Source organism: Lepus europaeus, chromosome 6 (genome assembly GCF_033115175.1).
Source record: "Lepus europaeus isolate LE1 chromosome 6, mLepTim1.pri, whole genome shotgun sequence".
Lineage (NCBI taxonomy): Eukaryota > Metazoa > Chordata > Mammalia > Lagomorpha > Leporidae > Lepus > Lepus europaeus.
The window spans coordinates 86,673,630-86,694,638 of NC_084832.1; the positions used below are offsets into that span (position 1 = coordinate 86,673,630).

Below are 21,009 nucleotides of genomic sequence, written 5' to 3' on the forward strand. Positions count from 1 at the left end.
TTAAAGAAAGGTGCTTAGGAGCAAAGACATCATCATTAGACATATTCGTCATTATTGGATGACACTGTTTCCAGGGCCATAAATAGGTATGTACATTGTGTGTGCGTGGGTGTGTGTGTATGTGTACACACATGTCATCATCTACAGCCGCCCAGGATGCATTAGGAGGAAGATGTACTAGAAGCAAAGTAGCCAGCACTGGAACCACCATTCTATTATGGGATGAAACGCCCCAAATACCACCTTAACCTGTTTTGCCATAATACCACCCCTATACATACATTAACCCACACATAAACACATATCTGTATTTCTGCATCTGTCAATATTAAATACTACGGAGTTCATACTGATACTTTTGATTCCAGTCAAACAGCGCAAGACTTATTTTAATTTTAGCCTTTCCTCCTTCTCCAAAGGTGAGAAATGGGTCTCATCTATATTTTCCAATTTTTACTTTAAAAAGTAAACACAAAATACTTGCACAAATGCTAACTCATACCCTCAACTAAATTACAGAACTTACATATGATTCAACTCATTATCAGTCTTGCACAACCCAGCAATGATACTGTTTTCAAATTACTTAATTCCCTTTTCGTCTTCCTCAACCCCTTTCAATGTGATAATGCTATTCTTTAAAAAAAAAAAAAAAAAAGACTTACTTATTTTAAAGACAGTGAGGTCTTCCATCTGCTGGTTCACTCCCCAGATGGCCGCAACAGCGAAAGCTGTGCCAATCCGAAGCCAGGAGCCAGGCTTCCTCTAGGGCTCCCCGCGTGGGTGCAGGGGTTCAAGGACTTGGGCCATCTTCTACTGCTTTCCCACGCCATAGCAGAGAGCTGGATCAGAAGAGGAGCAGCCAGGACTCAAACCTGCGCTCGTATGGAATGCCAGCACTGCAGGCCAGGGCTTTAACCCATTGTACCACAGCGCTGGCCCCAATGCTATTCCTTTATAGTAAAATCAAGTTCATTTGTTCTACTCTGTCTTATTTGGGGTTCCCCTCATATTGCTTGACTTGTAGGGTATCTACAGGGCAAGGTACTATTTTAGAAAGGTTAGTTAAAGTCTAAATGTAAGAGGAAAAAGATGGGAGCCGGCGCTGTGGCACAGCAGGCTAAAGCCCCAGCCTGCAGCGGCCAACTGGGGAGTGAACCAGCGGATGGAAGACCTCTTTCTCTTTGCCTCTCTTTCTCTCTGTGTGTAACTCTTTCAAGTAAAATGAATAAATCTTAAAAAAAAAAAGAAAGAAAAAGATGGATTCAGATGAGATTTTATAAGATAATGTATCTAAAAGTAGAAACAAAGTAAACATGTTTATATGGAAAGGAAAAACTGGTTGAAAAGGTGCTAAGGTTAGTTAGTTCAGGTGTGCAGTTGTATACAACAGTGGTTCTCAAATTTCTGGATGCAACACAATCAGCTGGAGGACTGCAGGAAGAAAGGCCTGCCAATATATATATAGCTTCTAATTCAGAACTTCTGGAGAGAGGCTTGCATTTCTAACAATGCCTTACATACAGAATGATGCTGCTGCCTGTCCAAGGACTGTAATTTGAAAATGACTTGGGTAAACTCAAAGTAGATACCAAATAGATATACACAGATATAACCAAGTACAAAGTTAGATAGCACTTTCAAAATCAAAATGTCTACATTTGCTTCATCTTAGACTTGCTAATAATACATCCAATTATGATTTTTGAAACTTAAAAAAACATTTAACCAATTGCCTTTTGCAACCAAATACACGAAGTGGGCCAGTGCTGTAGCACAGTGGGTTGAGCCACCCACCTACAGTGTCTGCATCTTAAGATGCACTGGTTCAAGTCCCAGCTTCTCCACTTTATTTTCTTCTTTTTGAAAAAAAATTTATTGATTGATTTGAAAGGCAGAGTTATAGAGAGGCAGAGGCAGAGAAAGTCTTATATGTACTGGTTTACTCCCCAAATGCTTGCAATGGTCGGAGCTGGACCAATCTAAAGCCAGGAGCCAGGAGCTTCTTCCAGGTTTCCTATGCGGGTGCAAGGGCTCAAAGATGTGGGCCATCTTCCACGGCTTTCCCAGGCCATAGCAGAGAGCTGGATCAGAAGTGGAGCAGCCAGGACTTGAACTGGCGCCCATATGGCATGCCAGAACTACAGGCAGCAGCTTTACCCACTACACCACAGCACTGGAACCAGCTTCTCTCCATATCTGATCCAGCTCCCTAATAATCCAACTGGGAAAGACAGAAAATGGCCAGGGTGCTTGGGACCCTGCCACCAATGATGGACAGGCTCCTGATTTCAGCCTGGCCCACCTCCAGTCATTGCAGCCATTTGGGATGAACCAAAGAATTGCAGATTCTCAACCCATTTCTCTGTAACACTGTCTTTCTTTCTTTCTTTCTTTCTTTTTTTTAACAGGCAGAGTAGATAGTGAGAGAGAGAAACAGAGAGAAAGGTCTTCCTTTGCTGTTGGTTCACCCTCCAATGGCCGCTGCAGCCGGCGCACCGCACTGATCCGAAGCCAGGAGCCTGGTGCTTCTCCTGGTCTCCCATGCGGGTGCAGGGCCCAAGGACTTGGGCCATCCTCCACTGTCTTCCGGGGCTATAGCAGAGAGCTGGCCTGGAAGAGGGGCAACCGGGATAGAATCCGGCACCCCGACCGGGACTAGAACCTGGTGTGCCAGCGCCGCAAGGCGGAAGATTAGCCTGTTGAGCCACGGTGCCGGCCTATCACTGTCTTTCAATAAAACAGATTTTAAGAAATAAACATTGGTGAAAACAGTATGGGTGTTATTTAAAGTCTATCCATGGTCAACTTAAAATCCTTTAGCTTTAAGTTTATTTAGGAGAATGGTTGATTCAAGGTATGTAAACAATCTGACAGCTTTCCTTGTACCTTCAATGTTTCTTTGTAAATATTTATTTATTTTAAAGGCAGAGTTAGAGAGAGAAGGGGGGAGGTGAAGCGGTGAGGGGGAGAGGAGAGAGGGGAGAAGGGGAGAGGGGGAGAGGGAGAGAGGGGGAAAGGGGGAGAGAGAGATCAAGAACTTCCATCTGTTGGTTCACTCCCCAAATGACTGCAAAGGCTGGGGCTGGGCCAGACCAAAGCCAGGAGCCTGAACTCCATATGGATTTCAAACACGGGTGGTAGAGGCCCATGTACTTGGACCATTTTCTGCTGCTTTCCCAGGCACATAAGCAGGGAGTTGGATAGGAAATGAATCATGGGGCCAATGTTGTGACTAAGCATCTAAAGCCACTGCCTGCAGTACCAGCATCCCGTATGGGTACTGGTTCGAGTCCCAGCTGTTCCACTTCGATCCAGTTCCTTACTTGTGGACCTGGGAAAGCAGCTGAAGATGGCACAAGTGCTTAGGGCCTTGCTCCCAGATGGGAGACCTGGATGAAGCTCCTGGCTTCAGCCGGAATTGTGCAGCCATTTTGAGGTGAAACAGCATATGGAAGCATGCGCTCTCTCTCTCTGTCTCCCTATAATTCTGCCTTTCAAATAATAAATCTTCGCTGGTGCCGTGGCTTAACAGGCTACTCCTCCGCCTTGCGGCGCCGGCACACTGGGTTCTAGTCCCGGTTGGGGCACCAGACTCTATCCCGGTAGCCTCTCTTCCAGGCCAGCTCTCTGCTATGGCCCGGGAAGGCAGTGGAGGATGGCCCAGTCCTTGGGCCCTGCACCTGCAAGGGAGATCAGGAGAAGCACCTAGCTCCTGGCTTCGGATCAGCGAGATGCGCCGGCCGCAGCGGCCATTGGAGGGTGAACCAACGGCAAAAAGGAAGACCTTTCTCTCTGTCTCTCTCTCTCACTATCCACTCTGCCTGTCAAAAAAATAAATAAATGAATAAATAAATAAATCTTAAAACAAAACAAAAAAGTGGAGCAGCCAGCACTCAACCTGGAACCAGTACAAGATGCCAGAGTCCCAGGCAGTGATTAACCTACTGCACCACAGTGCTGGCCACTCTAGACAACTTGTTAAAAATAATTATATGAAGCACAAAGATGCACAAAACCATTCACAGGAGCCAGCACTATGGAAGAGCAGCTTAAGCCACCACTTGCAACACTAGCGCCTCATATTGAAATGCCAATTCAAGTCCCATATGTTCTGATTATGATTCAACTCCCCACTAATGTTCCTAGGAAAGTACAGAAAGACAGTCCAAGTACTTGGACTCCTGCCATCCATGTGGGAGACCCAGATGGAATTCCTTATTCCTGGCTTCAGCCTGACTCAGGCCTAACTATTGAGGTCATTTGGGGAGTAAACCAGCAAACGGAAGATCTCTTTCTCTGTGTGTCTCTCCCTCTGTCCCTGTTACTCTTTCAAATAAGTTAATATTTATTTTTAAAAAGACATTGATAGGCTGGCGCCGTAGCTTAACAGGCTAATCCTCTGCCTTGCGACGCTGGCACACCGGGTTCTAGTCCCGGTAAGGGCACCGGATTCTATCCCGGTTGCCCCTCTTCCAGGCCAGCTCTCTGCTATAGCCCCGGAAGACAGTGGAGGATGGCCCAAGTCCTTGGGCCCTGCACCCGCATGGGAGACCAGGAGAAGCACCTGGCTCCTGGCTTTGGATCAGCACTATGCGCTGGCCGCAGCGGCCATTGGAGGGTGAACCAACGGCAAAGGAAGACCTTTCTCTCTGTCTCTCTATCCACTCTGCCTGTCAAAAAAAAAAAAAAAAAAGAAAGAAAGAAAGAAAAGAAAGGAAGAATGCATCTAATTTGGCACATCTTTCACTCAAGAGACCTTAAATCAGGGGACTTTGGGAAGCAAATTCATTAGCTAAAAAAAAAAAAGACATTGATAGTGGTTTTACATACATAAAAAACAAAAAAAAACTAAGAATAACACACAAGTAGGCATGATGGTACAGCAGGTTAAGCCAATGCTTGGGATGCCTGCACCCCTTATGACAGTGTTAGTTCACTCTGCTTCCAATCTAGCTTCCTGCTAACGATTCTGGAAAGACAATGAATGATGGACCAGGTACTTTGGTCCTTGTCATCCATGTGGGAGACCTATATGGAGTTACTGGCTGCTAACTTTGGCCTGACACCATTGCAGCTGCTGCAGGCATGTGGGCAGTGAACCAGCAGATGCAAGAGCTCTTCTTTCAATCTACCTTTTAAATAAATAAATAAATCATTTAAAGGAAGCAGCAGTAGAATATAAAGTCATACATCTCTTGAAAAAAATGGTATGGTATAACGCCACTTAGTCTTAAAATAAATTACATATAATTATTATTTAAATTCAAAGGGCATACAATCAGGCCGGCGCCGCAGCTCACTTGCTAATCCTACGCCTGCAGCGCCAGCACCCCGGGTTCTAGTCCCTGTTGGGGCACCAGATTCTGTCCTGGTTGCTCCTCTTCCAGTCCAGCTCTCTGCTGTGGCCCGGGAGGGCAATGGAGGACGGCCCAAGTGCTTAGGCCCTACACCCGCATGGAGACCAGGAAGAAGCACCTGGCTCCTGGCTTTGGATCAGCGCAGCGCGCCGGCAGTAGTGACCATTTAGGGGGTGTACCAACGGAAAAGGAAGACCTTTCTCTCTGTCTCTGACTAACTCTGCCTGTCAAAAAAAAAAAAGAAAAAGAATATACAATCAAAGTGCACTTAACAAGCTAAAAAAGATTAACAAAGAACTATCATAGATTTGGGGTTAATTTCCTACATGTAGTTAAACATGGATAACTTTCCTTGTTCCTTCCAAGTACAAGCTTTTTAAATGCGAGATGGCATATTTCATTACTAACATAAACAATGAAAACTATACATATTTACACCCATATTACAGTTTAAATTCTTCTACCTCAATTGTATTTGCTTCCGTTTTTGCAGTTCTTGGTTTCTAAGTTCTTCCAAGCGCCTGAGTTCTTCTTGACGTCTCATCAGATCTATAAAATATTGATTACACATTAGTATCTTTAACTTCCCTTTCTGTCTTTTTTAGTATCAATAAACATACAGATTCTCTACTACTGGCAATATAGCTCCTAACTTAAACTTGTGCACTTAACTCCTTCAAGTACGATAATAATTTTATAATGAAAATTACAGGCTATATAATTAATCAAACTAATATTCCTTCTGGGCATGTTTCTAATAAAACTCATTTTAATGTTAAGAATTAAAATGGGTAGCAACTGTTTTAATAGAAAGCTTAGCACATAATTAAAACAAATTAAGTAACAGCTATATTGATTCATTTTTATTTACAATTTATAAACATTTACAACTTTTTTGCAACAACTGTGAAGTTCAGAAAAACACCCTTGGCAGCACTAGCAGAAGGTATTCAAGAACCAAACAAATAGCAGAAATAAGGATAGGGAACTGCATAAAATCTAATGGATTTCCCTCCTAACACAATTAGCTAAGATTTCTTCTGAATTAAGTCAATGGTTGAAGAAGAACAAACAGGAGAGAATTTTTATTTCATTTTAAACCATAAAAGCATTTTCTTTTAACAAAAAAGGTTTTTTTTTTTTGTTTTTTTTTTTTTAATTTATTTGAAAAGCAGAGGGGCCAGCGCAGTGGTGTAGTAGGCTAAGCCTCTGCCTGTAGCACCGGTATCCCATATGGGCACTGGTTCAGGTCCCAGCTGCTCAGCTCTCTCGGATGGCCTGGGAAAGCAGCAGAAGATGGCTCAAGTACTAGGGCCCCTGCACAGGCGTGGGATACCCGGAAGAAGCTCCTGGCTTCGGATTGGCCAGTTCCAGACGCTATAGCCATTTGGGGAGTGAACAGGCGGACAGAAGACTTCTCTCTCTCTCCCTGCCTCTCTGTAACTGTCTTTCAAATAAATAAATCTTAACAAAAAAAAGAAAAAAGAAAGAAAAGCAGGGCCAGCACCATGGCTCACTTGGTTAATCCTCCGCCTGCAGCGCCTGTATCCCCTATGAGTGCCGGGTTCTAGTCCCGGCTGCTCCTCTTCCAGTCCCACTCTCTGCTGTGGTCCGGGAAGGCAATGAAGGATGGCCCAAGTGCTTGGGCCCCTGCACCTGCATGGGAGACCAGGGGGAAGCACCTGGCTCCTGGATTCGGTTCGCCATAGCGGCCAATTGGGGGATGAACAATCGGAATAAAGACCTTTCTCTCTGTCTATCTATAACTCTACCTGTCAAATTGGGAAAAAAAAAAAGAAAGAAAGTAAAGCAGAGACAGAGTTCTTGTATCCACCGGTTCACTCGTCAAATATCCACAACATCTAGGGCCAAAAAATATCAAAGCCAGGTGCCAGGGACTCAACTCAGGTCTCCCACCAAAATGGCAGGTACACAACTATTTGATTTATCACCTATTACCTTCCAAAGTATGCATTAGTAAGTAGCAAGCTAGAATCAGAAACAGAGGAACCTAGGCAGTCCAACCTGGGATGTGGGCATCCCCTACAGTGTCTCAACTGCTAAATCAAATGTCCACCGCAGAATAATTATTTAAAGGGGATAAAAAATGGGGCCAGTACTGTAGTGCAACAGATTAACTGCTGCCTGTGAGATTCAGATGGAGATCCCATCTCCTTGCTTCAACCTGGCCCATTCCCCACCACTGTAGCCATTTGGGGAGTGAATTAACTGATGGAAGATTGATCTCTCTCTGCCTTCAAATTAATAAATCTTTTTTTTTAAAAAAAAGAGTAAAAAATGGCTGAATATTGGTGTGAACAATACCACTTTCAAAAAGGCAGAGTATGAGACCAGCGCTGTGCAGCAGGCGAGCAGAGCCACTGCCTGGCAGTATAACACCTCATATGGAGGCTGGTTTGAGTCCTGGATGCTTCACTTCCCACCCAGCTTCCTGCCAATGTGCCTGGGAAAGCAGTGGAGGATGGCCCAAGTGCTGGGGTCCCTGCACCCATATGAGAGACCTAAAAGAAGTTCTTGGCTCCTGGCTTCAGTCTGGACAGCCCCAGTCATTTGAGGAGTAAACCAGAGGATGGAAGATCCCTCGCTGTGTCTCCTCCCTCTCTCTCTGTAACTCTGCCTTTCAAATAAATGAATAAATCTTAAAATTAAAAAAAAAAAGTATGTTCACTTGCTCACTACATCCAATTCCTGCCATAGAAAAAAGAAGGTTCCACAGTTAAAATACATTTGTGTTGCACATCTGAGAAACAGTGGATAAACTTTCCAAGTACTAAAAATCTATAACAAATTATGTGTGCTTATATTTAAAAATAGTAAAATATTAAATTATTCTGGACGGCACAATTATGTTTGTTTTTATTTACCTTTTCTTTTTAATGTTATCCAAAACTTCTAAGGTGAACATAAATTTCTTCAGTTGAAAGCTTAATAAATCCCTATGTGCAGCAGACTTCAGTATGACAACTAACCTAAGGTATTAATATCCATAACATTGTAACGATAACAAGGTAAATATCCTTCTTATTTTACAGATTAAGAGCAGAGTCAATTATATATAAATTATACCAAAGAAAAAAGGATTCAGAGTCATACAATTATTAAAGGATTCGACTAGGACACAAAACTGAATCTCTTTTTTTTATTCCAAAGTTCTTTCCAAAAGAATAATAAACTTTATTCCAAAGTTCTTTCCAAAATATAATAATGCACTTAAGCCAGCAGTTGGAACACTGGCATTACTTATTGTTCAAGTCCCAGCTCCATTTGATTCCAGTTTCCTGCTAATGACACGCTGGGTGGGTGCTATCTCTATTGGTTTGGTCCCTCCCATTCACAAAGGTGATGGGAATTGAGTTCCCAACTCCTGATTTTGGCCCAGCCAAGTCCTGGTTGTTGTGAACATCTGGGAAGTGAATCAGTAAATGAAGTATCTGTCTCTCTGCCTTTCAAATAAATTTTTTATTTATTTATTTTTAATAAAAGGGAATTGGATTTTTTTACATAAAGATTTATTTATTTTTTTTTTAACTTTGAAAGGCAGAATTACAGACAGAGAAGGGAGAGACAGAGGGAGAAAGATCTTCCATCCGCTGGTTTACTCTCTAATAGCCACAATTGCTGGGGCTGTGCCAGGCAGAAGCCAGGAGCCTGGAGCTTTTTCAGGACTCCGAAGTGGGTAAAGAGGCCCAAGGATTTGGGCCATTTTCCACTGCTTTGCCAGGTGCACTAGCAGGGAGCCGAATTAGACGTGCAGTAGCAACTAGGTCTCAAACTGGTACATGTATAGGATGCCAACGTCATAGTCACAGCTTAACCCAAGGCTATGCCACAACACCGGTCCCTCAAATTTTAAAAAAAGAGGGAAGGGGGCAAGACATTTAGTCTAAGGTTAAGACACTGTGTTGAAACTCCCACATATCAGGGCCAGTGCTGTGGCATGGCAGGTAAAGCTGCCACCTGCAGTGCTGGCATCCCATATGAGCTGGTTTGAGTCCCAACTGCTCCACTTCCAGTACAGTTCTCTGCTATGGCCTGGGAAAGCAACAGAATATGGCTCAAGTGCTTGGGCCCCTAAACCCACATGTGAGACCTGGAAAAAGCTTTTGGCTCCAGGCTTTGGATTGGCCCAGACCCAGCACTGCAGCCATTTGGGAAGTGAACCAAAGGCTTCTCTCTGCCTTTGCCTCTCTGTAACTCTGCCTTCCAAATAAATAAATAAATAAATATTTTTTTAAAAAAAAGAAGAAGAGGAAGAAAGAAACGTCTATATCATACTGGAGTATCTAGGTTACAGTTCTGGCTCCACTCCTGATTCCAGCTTCCTGGTAGTACACCCTGGAAGATAGCATGTAATGGCCCAAGTAACAGCATCTCCTACACAGGAGACTTGCATTGGGCTCCTGGCTCCTGGTTTCAGCTGTTGCAGGCATTTAGGGAGTGAAATAGCAGATGGTAGATCTGTCTGTGTCTGTCTCTTCCTGTCTCTCAAATCACTTTTTTTAATTTCAGACTTAGTTCAGATGCTCCCACAGAAAGAATGCTAGAAGACAAGGTAAGAAGAGAGAAAAAGATCCACGAATTTTATATCACTCAAGAACCAGTTTAAAACACAAGGCTCATAGATACTATTTTACGACGAACAAAAGCCCAAGGAATGTTGTTTCTATGAGCCCTTCTTAATGAGTGAAGAGAAGAAAACCAAGACAATCAAGTGACGAATAGCAAAGTCATGCCTGAGCCTCTATGAAATATGCTTAAGATTTAAATACATATGAAGATTACAGTTAAAGAACATTAAGTCAGTATGATAAATCTAGACAAATTAGAGGCAAAACAAGTGAGAAATGAGACATAAGAGATAAGAGGAGGGGTCAGTGCGTGGTACAGCGGGTTAACGCCCTGGCCTGAAGTGCATCCCATATGGGCGCCAGTTCAAGACTCAGCTGCTCCACTTCCGATCCAGCTCTCTGCTATGGCCTGGGAAAGCAGTGGAAGATGGCCCAAGTCCTTGGGCCCCTGCACCCAGGTGGGAGACCCAGAAGAAGCTCCTGGCTCCTAGCTTCGGATCGGCACAGCTCCAGCCATTGCGACCAATTGGGGAGTGAACCAGCGGATGGAAGACCTCTCTCTCTCTCTCTCTCTCTGTAACTCTTTCAAATAAATAAATAAATCTTTAAAAAAAAAAAAGAGAGAGAGATAAGAGGAGCCTACTTCCTCATATTTTCTCCTTTGGTAGTCACGTATCTAAAGACATCATTCAAAGGAAATAAATTACTTGATAAATAAAGTACCAAAGCAAAAGATAACCAAAAAACATCTAAAAACATCTAGTAACAGAAGGAGAGAAAGTAAAAAGACATAGTAGAGAATATTATGTAGTCAAAGTTATATAAATTTTGGCAACAAAAGCAACAAAGAAATAACCATGAGGAAATCTCAGAAACAAATTATAGAAAAAATTAAAATAACCCACAACTATAATGAAATTTGTATCTAGAAAGCACTATATAAACATCAGTAAAAAGTATAAGTGAAGAAATTGTGATAAAGTACAAATGTGTTTCAAAATAAAAATCAGCATTTACAAAAATTTTCCAACACTTATGCATATTCTCTGTATCAGTTTTTAATAATAAGTTAGAGAGAGAAATCATCTAACAATCAACAGGGTGAGCTAAATTAATTATGCAGGTACTATAAAGAGGTAAAACTATGAAAGTACTTATATAGAAAGTGAAAAAAAGCAAGATGCAGAAAAAGATAAAACTTCTTTTTTGGCTTATAAATGCTACAGATTCTACTGATATGCAAGATTTTTTTACATTAAAACACACACATTTCCTACAACACAACAGAAAAATAGAGAGCAGACATTCTTCCTATACTGCTTGAGATTTCTATTTCCATGATAGGTTTCTGCAAAATCACAGAATTAAGATTACTTAAAGGCTGGCGCCACGGCTCAATAGGCTAATCCTCCGCCTTGCAGCGCCAGCACACAGGGTTCTAGTCCCGGTCGGGGCGCCGGGATTCTGTCCCGGTTGCCCCTCTTCCAGGCCAGCTCTCTGCTGTGGCCCGGGAAGGCAGTGGAGGATGGCCCAAGCCCTTGGGTCCTGCACCTGCATGGGAGACCAGGAGAAGCACCTGGCTCCTGGCTTCGGATCAGCATGGTGCGCCGGCTGCAGTGCGTCGACCATCGCGACCACTGCGGGGTGAACCAACGGTAAAGGAAGACCTTTCTGTCTCTCTCACTGTCCACTCTGTCAAAAAATAAAAAATAAAATAAAATAAAAAAATAAAAGATTACTTAGAGGAGCCAGTGCTGCGGTGCAGCAAGTTAAGGCCCCAGCCTGCAGCGCCAGCATCCCATATGGGCACTGGTTCAAGTCCTGCTGCTCCACGTCCAATCCAGCTCTCCTGCTATTGCCTGAGAATGCAAAAGATAATATGGCCCAACACTTTGGACTCCTGTACCGGAGAGGGAGACCAGGGGGAAGCTCCTGGCTTCAGATCAGCTCAGCTCTGACCATTGCAGTCACCTGGGGAGTGAACCAGTGGAATGGAAGAGATATATATCTCTCTCTCTCTGGCTCTACCTCTCTCTGTAACTCTGTCTTTCAAATAAATAAAATCAATCTTTTAAAAAAAGACTACTTAGAGTCCCTCCCTAACCCTGAATGTACCCTTACAAATGCCAGATACAATATAAAATTGTAGAAATATATTTTCAAAAAATTTTTGAATAAACTAGAACAGATCTGCCAACAATAAAATTCTGCTGAAATAAATATAAGGTGTACTGCAACAGACATGAATCTAGAAACAAGGAGGAAGATGCACTAAAGCTATGCAATTTTCTAAATACAACAAGCCCACACATTGTTAACAGGGGATTTAAATAAAAGCATACAAAGCAACCAACTAAAATCTCAGGGGAAATAACTGAAAAACTACTCTATGACAGAGGCAGGCAATCAGCTCATGATGAAGATACCACTTAGGACATTCATATCCCACATGGGAGTGCCTGGTTCAAGACCATGCTCCACTTCTGATTCAGTTTCCTGCTAATGCACAACCTAGGAAGACAGCAGATGGCAACTCAGGTAGTAGGGACCCTGCCATCCACATAGCAGACCTGAACTGAATTCCTGACTTTTGGCTTCAGCCTGGCCCAGACCTGGCTGGTTGCAGCTGTTTTGGAAGTCAACCAGCAGATGAAAGACCTGTTTCTCTTTCTCTATTTTAGAACTAAACCAGATGAAAGATGTTTCTCTATGTCTCTTTCTCTCTTTTAGGAATTAACCAGATGAAAGATCTGTTTCTCTCTTTCCCTTTCTCTCTGTCTGCCTTTGAAATATAACAAAGAAAGTATTCTGGGATCAGTACCGTGTCATAGCAGGTTAAGTCACTGCCAGCAATGCCAGCATCCCATACAGGAGTCAGAAATCCAGCTGCTCCACTTCCAATCCAGCTCCCTGCTAATACTCCTGGGAAAACAGCTGAAGATGGCCCATGTGCTTGGGCCCCTACACTCACATGGGATAAGTGAATGAAGCTTCTAGCTCCTGGCTACAGTCTGGCACAGCACCAGCCATTGGAGACATTTGGAGTGAACCAGCAGATGGAAGCTTTCTCTCATTCTCTGTCTCTCCCTCTCTCTCTCTCTCTTTCAGATGAATACATCTTTGAGAGGAAAAAAAAAAAAGTATTCCAAATACCCTCAGAGGTGATAAAGTTTCCTAAGAACGCAGAAAAAATAGCTCCATGAGGTCTGAAGAAATGTTCTTTGTCATTATCTACTAAGTTGCTCAGCAAAACTCACATTAAACATGTGCAGAATTAATGAATGACCTACAACTGCTTGTCAATAGCAGCAATAAAAATCTTTTTTTAAAGATTAATTTGGGGCCAGGGTTGGGCATACTAGGTTAAGCCACTGCCTGCAGCACCATCATCACATTTCGAGTCCTGGCTGGTTCAAGTCCCGACTGCTCCACCTATAAAGATGCAGCTCTCTGCTAATGTGCCAGCACTGTGGCACAGCAGGTTAAGCTGCTGATGCCAACACTCCTTATCAGAGCTCTGGTTCAAGCCCCAGCTGCTCAGCTTCTGATCCTGCTCCCTGCTAATGTACCCAGGAAAGCAGAAGATGGTCCAAGTCCTTGGGCCCCTGCACCCATGTGAGAGATCCAGAAGAAATCCCTGGCCCAGTCCAGATGGTTTTGGCCATTTGGGGAGTGAACCAGCAGATGGACCCCCCCCCCCCCCGGCCTTTCCTTGTCTGTTAACTCTTTCAAATGAAACAACAAATCTTTAAAAAAAAAAAAAATTAATTAGGGTGGCAGGGAGACAAAGAAAGACCTTCCATATGCTGGTTTCACTCCCCAAATGACCACAAGAATCAGGCCTAGGCCAGGCCAAAGCCAAGAACCTAGAACTCCATTCAGATCTCCGAATGGGAGGCAGGGGCCAAAGCACTCAGGACATACTCTGCTGCTTTCCCAGGTACATTAGTAGGGAGCGGGACTGGAAATGAAGCAGCCAGGATTCCAATCAGCACTGATATGGGATGGTATGAGATGACAACATCACAGGCAGCAGCTTAACCCACTGTGCTACAACATCAGACCCAACAGAAATCTTTAGTACAGATGCTTTCACACCTAATAAACGTTATCTCCTAATTAGGGCATGGCTATAGAGTTAAAAAAAGCAGCAAAGAAAAATGCTGGGAGTCTCAAAGGGACAATTCATGTTTAATAGAAGTGTTACACAGGATCTAGGAAACTTTAAACAAATTTCTAGTTGATTCTGATGTGTAACAAAATTTCAAAATCACCAGACTTAGATAAACCTCAAGCTCTCTCTTCCACTTCAATAGCCAATGATTTGATCTTTGCCTTAGACAACGATTTTCAAATTTTCCGCAAACTAAGAGTCTTATCTTTAAATGTAAGATATGAGTAAGTTCAATTTTATTAAAAAAGGTAAACTTAACAGAACTACCAAGTACAGATTCCAAATGAAACCAGAAATGTATTACTAGTTCCAATCATTTGCTGGGTTCAATTTCATTTGTTTTGGGGGCAGATGTCATGACTTAATGGGTTAAGTAGTCACCTACAACACCAGCATCCTACATGGGTAAAGGTTCAGGTCCCAGCCACTTCACTTCCGATCCAGCTTTAACATGCCTGGGAAAACAGCCTAGGATTGCCCAAGTGTTTGGGCCCCTGTCACCCATGTCAGACCCGGATAAAGCTCTTGGCTCCCAGCTTTGGCCTGACAGCGCTGGCTACTGTGGGGAGAGAACCAGTGGATAGAAGACTTCTCTCTCTCTCCATCTCTCTTTCTCTAATTCTGCCTTTCAAATAAACAAATATATCTTTTTTAAAAAAATAAAAAACTTCATTTGTCTCAACATACTGGCATCAGCATGGTAATTTAGGGATTCATCATAACTGCTCAATAAACATTTATTGAACAGAAAAAAGAAAAACACATACGTACATACAAAATGCCAGATTTTATCCTAAAGGAAATGAGAATTTACCAAAAAGGATTTGGAGATGACCAAATTTTCACCTTTAGGGGCTGGCACTGCGGCTTGGCAGATAAAGCCACCACCTTTAACACCAGCCATCTAAACTGGGCTGCTTTATTTCCATTCTAGCTTCCTGGTGATGGCCTGGGAAAAACAGCATTAGATGGCCCAAATAGGAGACCAGGAAGAAGCTCCTGGCTCCTGGCTATGGCCTGGCCCAGCCCAGCCCTCACAGCCATCTGGGGAGTGAACCAGCAAATGGAAGATCCCTCTCTCTCCATCTCTCCCTCTAACTTTCAAAATAAATAAATATTAAAAAAAATTTTTTTTTCACTTTTCAAGAAATATTGTACTTTTCTCCGAAGGGAGGAGAGAGAACTTCCAGTTTGCTTATGGTCCTGTGTAAATACTGACAGAGATTGTGGACTCAAAAGGCTTCCATAGCCTAGGCAGCTCATGTCAAGAGCCTTGGACAATCACTGGCATCATACATAAGAGTGTTAATTGCTAAATTAACAACAGGAGCAGGCGCTGTGGCTAATCCTCCGCCTAGCGGCGCCGGCACACCAGGTTTTAGTCCTGGTTGCCCCTCTTCCAGGCCACCTCTTTGCTATGGCCCGGGAGTGCAGTGGAGGATGGCCCAAGTGCTTGGGCCCTGCACCCCATGGGAGACCAGGAGAAGCACCTGGCTCCTGCCAGCGCGCCGGCCGCAGTGGCCATTGGAGGGTGAACCAACGGCAAAGGAAGACCTTTCTCTCTGTCTCTCTCTCTCACTGTCCACCCTGCCTGTGTTAAAAAAAAAAAAATTAACAACAGGAGTCACTGCGCACTTACTCCTCATGTAGGACGACCTCTGTCCTTAATGAGTTATACTATGAGAATTAACTGAAAAACTTGTTCTCAAACAGTTCTTTAATATTTTGTGGGGAAGGGGGTGCAAATTGTTGAAATCTGTACTTAGAATAGAGTTAGGCTTCTTTTATGAAGTTAATTAAAAATGAATCTTAATGAAGAATGAGATGCGAAAAGGAGGAGGAAGAGGGATGGGAGTGGAGGTGGCAGGGTGGGTAAGGAGGGAAGAACCACTATATTCCTAAAGCCATACTAAGGAAATTTGTACTCATTAAATAAGGTTTAAAAAAAAAAAACAAAAGAAAAAATTAAAAAAAAAAAAAAATGGTGCGGGGGCCAGCGCTGTGGAGTAGCACGCTAAATCTCTTGCAGCACCTACATCCTATATGGGCGCAGGTTAGTGTTCTGGATGCTCCACTTTAATCTAACTTCTGCTACAGCCTGAGAAAGCAATAGAAGATGGTCCAAGTGCTTGAGCCCTTGCACCCACGTGGGAGACCTGGAATAAACTCCAGGCTCCTGCCTTCAGATCAGCCTAGCTCCGGCAATTGCAGGTATTTGGGGAGTGAACCAGTGGATGGAAGACCTTTCTCTCTGCTCTCTTTTTCTCTGTCCACAACTCTACCTCTCAAATAAATAAAGTCTTAAAAACAAAACAAAAATAGGAGAACTCGACTGGTACAGCAGTGAAGACATCACTTGAGAGGCCAATATCCTACAGGGGTAAAGGTTCAGGTCCCAGCCACTTTACTTCCTATGTCAGAGAGACTGGTCTGAGTTTCAGCTCCCCTTTCAATTCCAGCTTCCTGCTAACACACTCCCTGGAAGGCAGCAGATGATAGTGTTAAGTACTTGGGTCCCTGCTAGCCACAGGGGAAACCTGGATTCAGTTCCAGGCTCCTGTACTCAATGTGACCCAGCCCTAGCTGCTGCAGGAATTAGCAGAGTAAATTGGCTTATGGAAGATCTTTTCCTGTCTCTCTCAAATAAAGCGAAATCAAATCTAATGTCAAAAACACCAATGAAGGGGCAGGCACTGGAATCCTGGGAGACTCCCATCCCCTATCAGAGTGCTAGTTCAACTCATGGCTACTCCACACTCCCAATCCAGCTTCCTGCTAACTGTGAGGCACCAGATGCTGGCTCAAGTACTTGAGTCCCTGAAGCCCCGATGGGGGACCCACATGGGGTTCTGAACTCCTGGCTTTGGCTTGGCCTAGCTCTCGCTGTTATACACATTGGGGAATGAACCAGCAAATGCAAGATATCTCTCTGTCACTCTTCCTTTCAAATCAAATAAATTTTAAAACAACAACAACAAAAAGGACAGCATTTGTCTTATGTCTTCTTCCCACCAAAATCTTTTTTTTAAAAATTTATTTATGTATAGTTACAGAGAGGTAGAGCCAGAGAGGGAGAGAGAGAGAGAGGTCTTCCATCTGCTGGCTCACTCCCCAGATGGCAGCAGTAGCCAGAGCTGCGCCAATCCGAAGTCAGCAGCCAAGAACTTCTTCTGGGTCTCCCATATGGGTGCAGGGGCCCAAGGACTTGGGCCATCTTCTACTGCTTTCCCAGACCATAGCAGAGAGCTGGTTCGGAAGTGGAACAGTCGAAACTTGAGCTGGCGCCCAGATGGAATGCCAGCACTGCAGGTGGTGGCTTGTACCTGCTACACCACAGCACTGGCCCCTCCACCAAAATCTTAATACATGGCTCTATATGCCTTATCTACCTACCAAGTATTGCCACACCCACACTCTGCTGCTTATTGCCAGGTGAATCATGTATTTGCCACTAAAGTATCTCTAACAATACTATTTATATAGGGAAAACTTACTTTTTAGTAAGTTTTTCTTAAGGAAGTTTCCTTGAGAAAGAGAAATTTTGATTTCTAACAGGCTGAATCCTATCTATAAAGTCCTAAAGGGCGATTAAACAAATATGTTTCAGTGGGACACACTGAACCTTAAAGGAGGAAAAAAAAATTTCGCATCACATAAATACCAAAGTCCATTTTTACCTTGCCTCATTAGCATTAACTGGTGCTCATGACGAGCTGCTTCCATTTCTGCCTCCAGTTTCTCTTTGGCTTCTCTGATGTTTCTATCAACCTGCTCACGCTGCTGTTTTTCCATTTCATCAAGAGCCTTCCATCGAGAAGCATACTCAAATTCAAACGTTCCAGGTTGAGCAAAACGTGGTGGCTGTTCTCTTTCCCTAAATTTACATTAAAAAAAAAAAAAACAGAAATGCATGTTTAAAACAGAAATCACCAGCAAATGAGAATAACAACTAGTATCATTTATTGAACACTTATAATATTCAAGGCCCTGGCCAGACAGGTTTTCAACATGAATTATCTCATGGCAATATTGCACTGTAGGTGTGAGTTTAAGAAACTGTCCAAGGACGCTCAACTATTAAGTAATATAACTGGGATTCAAATGTACAACGTCTGATGCTACAACTTGTACTTCTGTAATTATTACCTCTATTAGGACTTTGTTTTCACCCAACTTTCACATCAGGAAGCATGTAACATGTGGGTCTTAAGTATGGTAAGTGAACTGTGTACAATCAGATGTTTAATAAAAGCAGTTACAATTTATCAAGTGCTACATGCCAGGCTGACTAGCTGAGCCAAAAACTAAAGGTCTGAGTACAACTGTAGTTAATTATTTAATACCTATTTCCCTTGCTATTTTTTTATTTTTTATTTTTTTGACAGGCAGAGTGGACAGTGAGAGAGAGACAGAGAGAAAGATCTTCCTTTGCCGTTGGTTCACCCTCCAATGGCCGCCGCGGCTGGTGTGCTGCGGCCAGCGCACCGCACTGATCCGAAGACAGGAGCCAGGTGCTTCTCCTGGACTCCCATGGGGTGCAGGGCCCAAGCACTTGGGCCATCCTCCACTGCACTCCCGGGCCACAGCAGTGGCCTGGAAGAGGAGCAACCGGGACAGAATCCGGCGCCCCAACCAGGACTAGAACACGGTGTGCCGGTGCCGCAAGGTGGAGGATTAGCCTAGTGAGCTACAGCGCTGGCCTCCCTTGTAATATTTTAAATTCAATGAGGATATCAATTTTGTCTACTGACTGCTGTACCTCAAGTATCTAGCACAGTATGTGGCACATTGTAAACATTCACTATATCTTTCTTGAATAAATAAATGTTGAGCAGATAAATGACCAAATGAAATTAATATGGGCCTACAAATGTACCTGAAATTCAAAGAAATCAATTATTCTTGGCTATGATAGCATCAATTAAAAAAAAAAAAAAACTAATAACTGAGGAGGGCATTTTGGCCTGGTGGTTATACAAATGCTTGGGATGCCCACATTCCACATCAGAGCACCTGTGTTTGAGTCCAATTTCTATCTCCAGATTCCAACTTCTTGCTAATGGGCACTCTGGGAAGCAGGTGATGGTTCAAGTAGCTGCCACTCACATGAGAGACCTGGATTGAGTTTTAGGATCCTGGCTTTGGCCTGACCCAGCACTAGCTGTTGCAGGCATTTGAGAAGTGAACCATCAGATAGGAGATATCTCTGCTTCTCAAATTAATAAATTTCTTTAAGAAAGAAAAGCAACTGATAGAAATACAATTCCAATCCCACCAATAAAAACAGACATAAATTGTAACAACAAATTTTAACTTTTAACTTAGAGTGGTAAGGAAAGGATGTATGAGTGGGGCAAAGTTGGCAGAGATAAAGGGGAAGGTTGTCACAGAGAGAAAGATGTAGTAACAAGAAAGCTTCAAAGATCTTCACAGGCAGATAAGCAAAATAGCCATGATCTAGCTTGGTGGGGAACCGTTTCTTCTGTCAAGGGCCACTGGATATTTTACAACATCATTGGTGGGCCATACAAAATTATCAACTTAAAAACTAGCCTATTATAGGGGCCAACATTATGGCATAATGCTTACAAAGCCAAAGAGGCGACATTGAAATTCAATTCTGTCCCCCTAATACTACGTTGTTTCAATGGTATTTTCTATGGATGAAAACAAAGAATTTTTTCTTCTTCAAGATTTTATTTGAAAGGCAGAGTTACAGAGAGAGGGAGAGACAGAAAAGTCTTCCATCTGCTCGTTAACTCCCCCCAAGTGGTTGCAACAGCTAGAGCTGGGCCAGGCTGAAGCCAGGAGCTTCTTCCAGGTCTCCCATGTGGGTGCAGGGGCTCAAGGACTTGGGCCATCTACTGCTTTCCCAGGAACATTAGCAAGGAGCTGGACTGGAAGTAGAGCAAGCAGAACTCAAATCGGTGTCTATATGAGAAGCTAGTGCAGGCAGTGGCTTTATCCATTATACTATAACACCAGCTCCTATGCCAGGTTATTTAACTAGAACTTTTCTACTCTAACCCCCAAAAGTCTCCTCATAGCTAACAATATATCCAAATTATACTGAAGAAGTATTTTTCACAACATTTAGATGTCATCGCTTCTGTGGCAAAAGCATTACTGAGTTCCCTCCTACCTACCTATCCCTGACCAAGTTATGAAAGTGTAAAATTAATGTTTTACCCATATAAAAAAGCAAATCAGGCCGGCGCCGTGGCTCAACAGGCTAATCCTCTGCCTAGCGGCGCCAGCACACCAGGTTCTAGTCCCGGTCGGGGCACCGGATTCTGTCCCAGTTGCCCCTCTTCCAGGCCAGCTCTCTGCTATGGCCAGGGAGTGCAGATGGAGGATGGCCCAGGTCCTTGGGCCCTGCACCCCATGGGAGACCAGGAGAAGCACCTGTCTCCTGCCATCGGATCAGCACAGTGCGCCAGCCGCAGCGCGCCAGCCGCGGTGGCCACTGGAGGGTGAACCAACGGCAAAAGGAAGACCTTCCTCTCTGTCTCTCTCTCTCACTTTCCACTCTGCCTGTCAGAAAAAAAAAAAAAAAAGCAAATCAGCATTCCATGTAGACTAGGTCACTCTACTAACCATATTATGTGACTAAAAAAAAATCTTATAATCCAATAATACTTGATAATAAATGTGAAAAAATTATCTTGGATCTGTGGCACAGTAGGTTAATCCTCCACCTTAACGCCCTGGCCTGAAGTGCAGGCATCCCATATGGGCACCGGTTCAAGTCCCGGCTGCTCCTCTTCCAATCCAGCTCTCTGCTGTGGCCCGGGAAAGCTGTACAAGATGGCCCAAGTCCTTGAGCCCCTGCACCCGCGTGGGAGATCCAGAGGAAGCTCCTGGCTCCTGGTTTCAGATCGGCACA

General features: G+C 43.5%; 1 protein-coding gene across 1 annotated transcript in view; it reads right to left on the minus strand.

Moving 5' to 3' along the window:
• The window catches only part of PSPC1 (paraspeckle component 1), an 85,822-nt gene that overhangs the window by 38,557 nt on the left and 26,256 nt on the right, over positions 1-21,009 (minus strand). The window contains exons 4-5 of the mRNA XM_062194498.1: positions 17,801-17,997; positions 5,825-5,909 (exon numbers count right to left, since the gene is read on the minus strand). Coding sequence (XP_062050482.1) covers positions 5,825-5,909; positions 17,801-17,997 — 282 coding nt within the window. The remainder of the gene's footprint in view (positions 1-5,824; positions 5,910-17,800; positions 17,998-21,009) is intronic.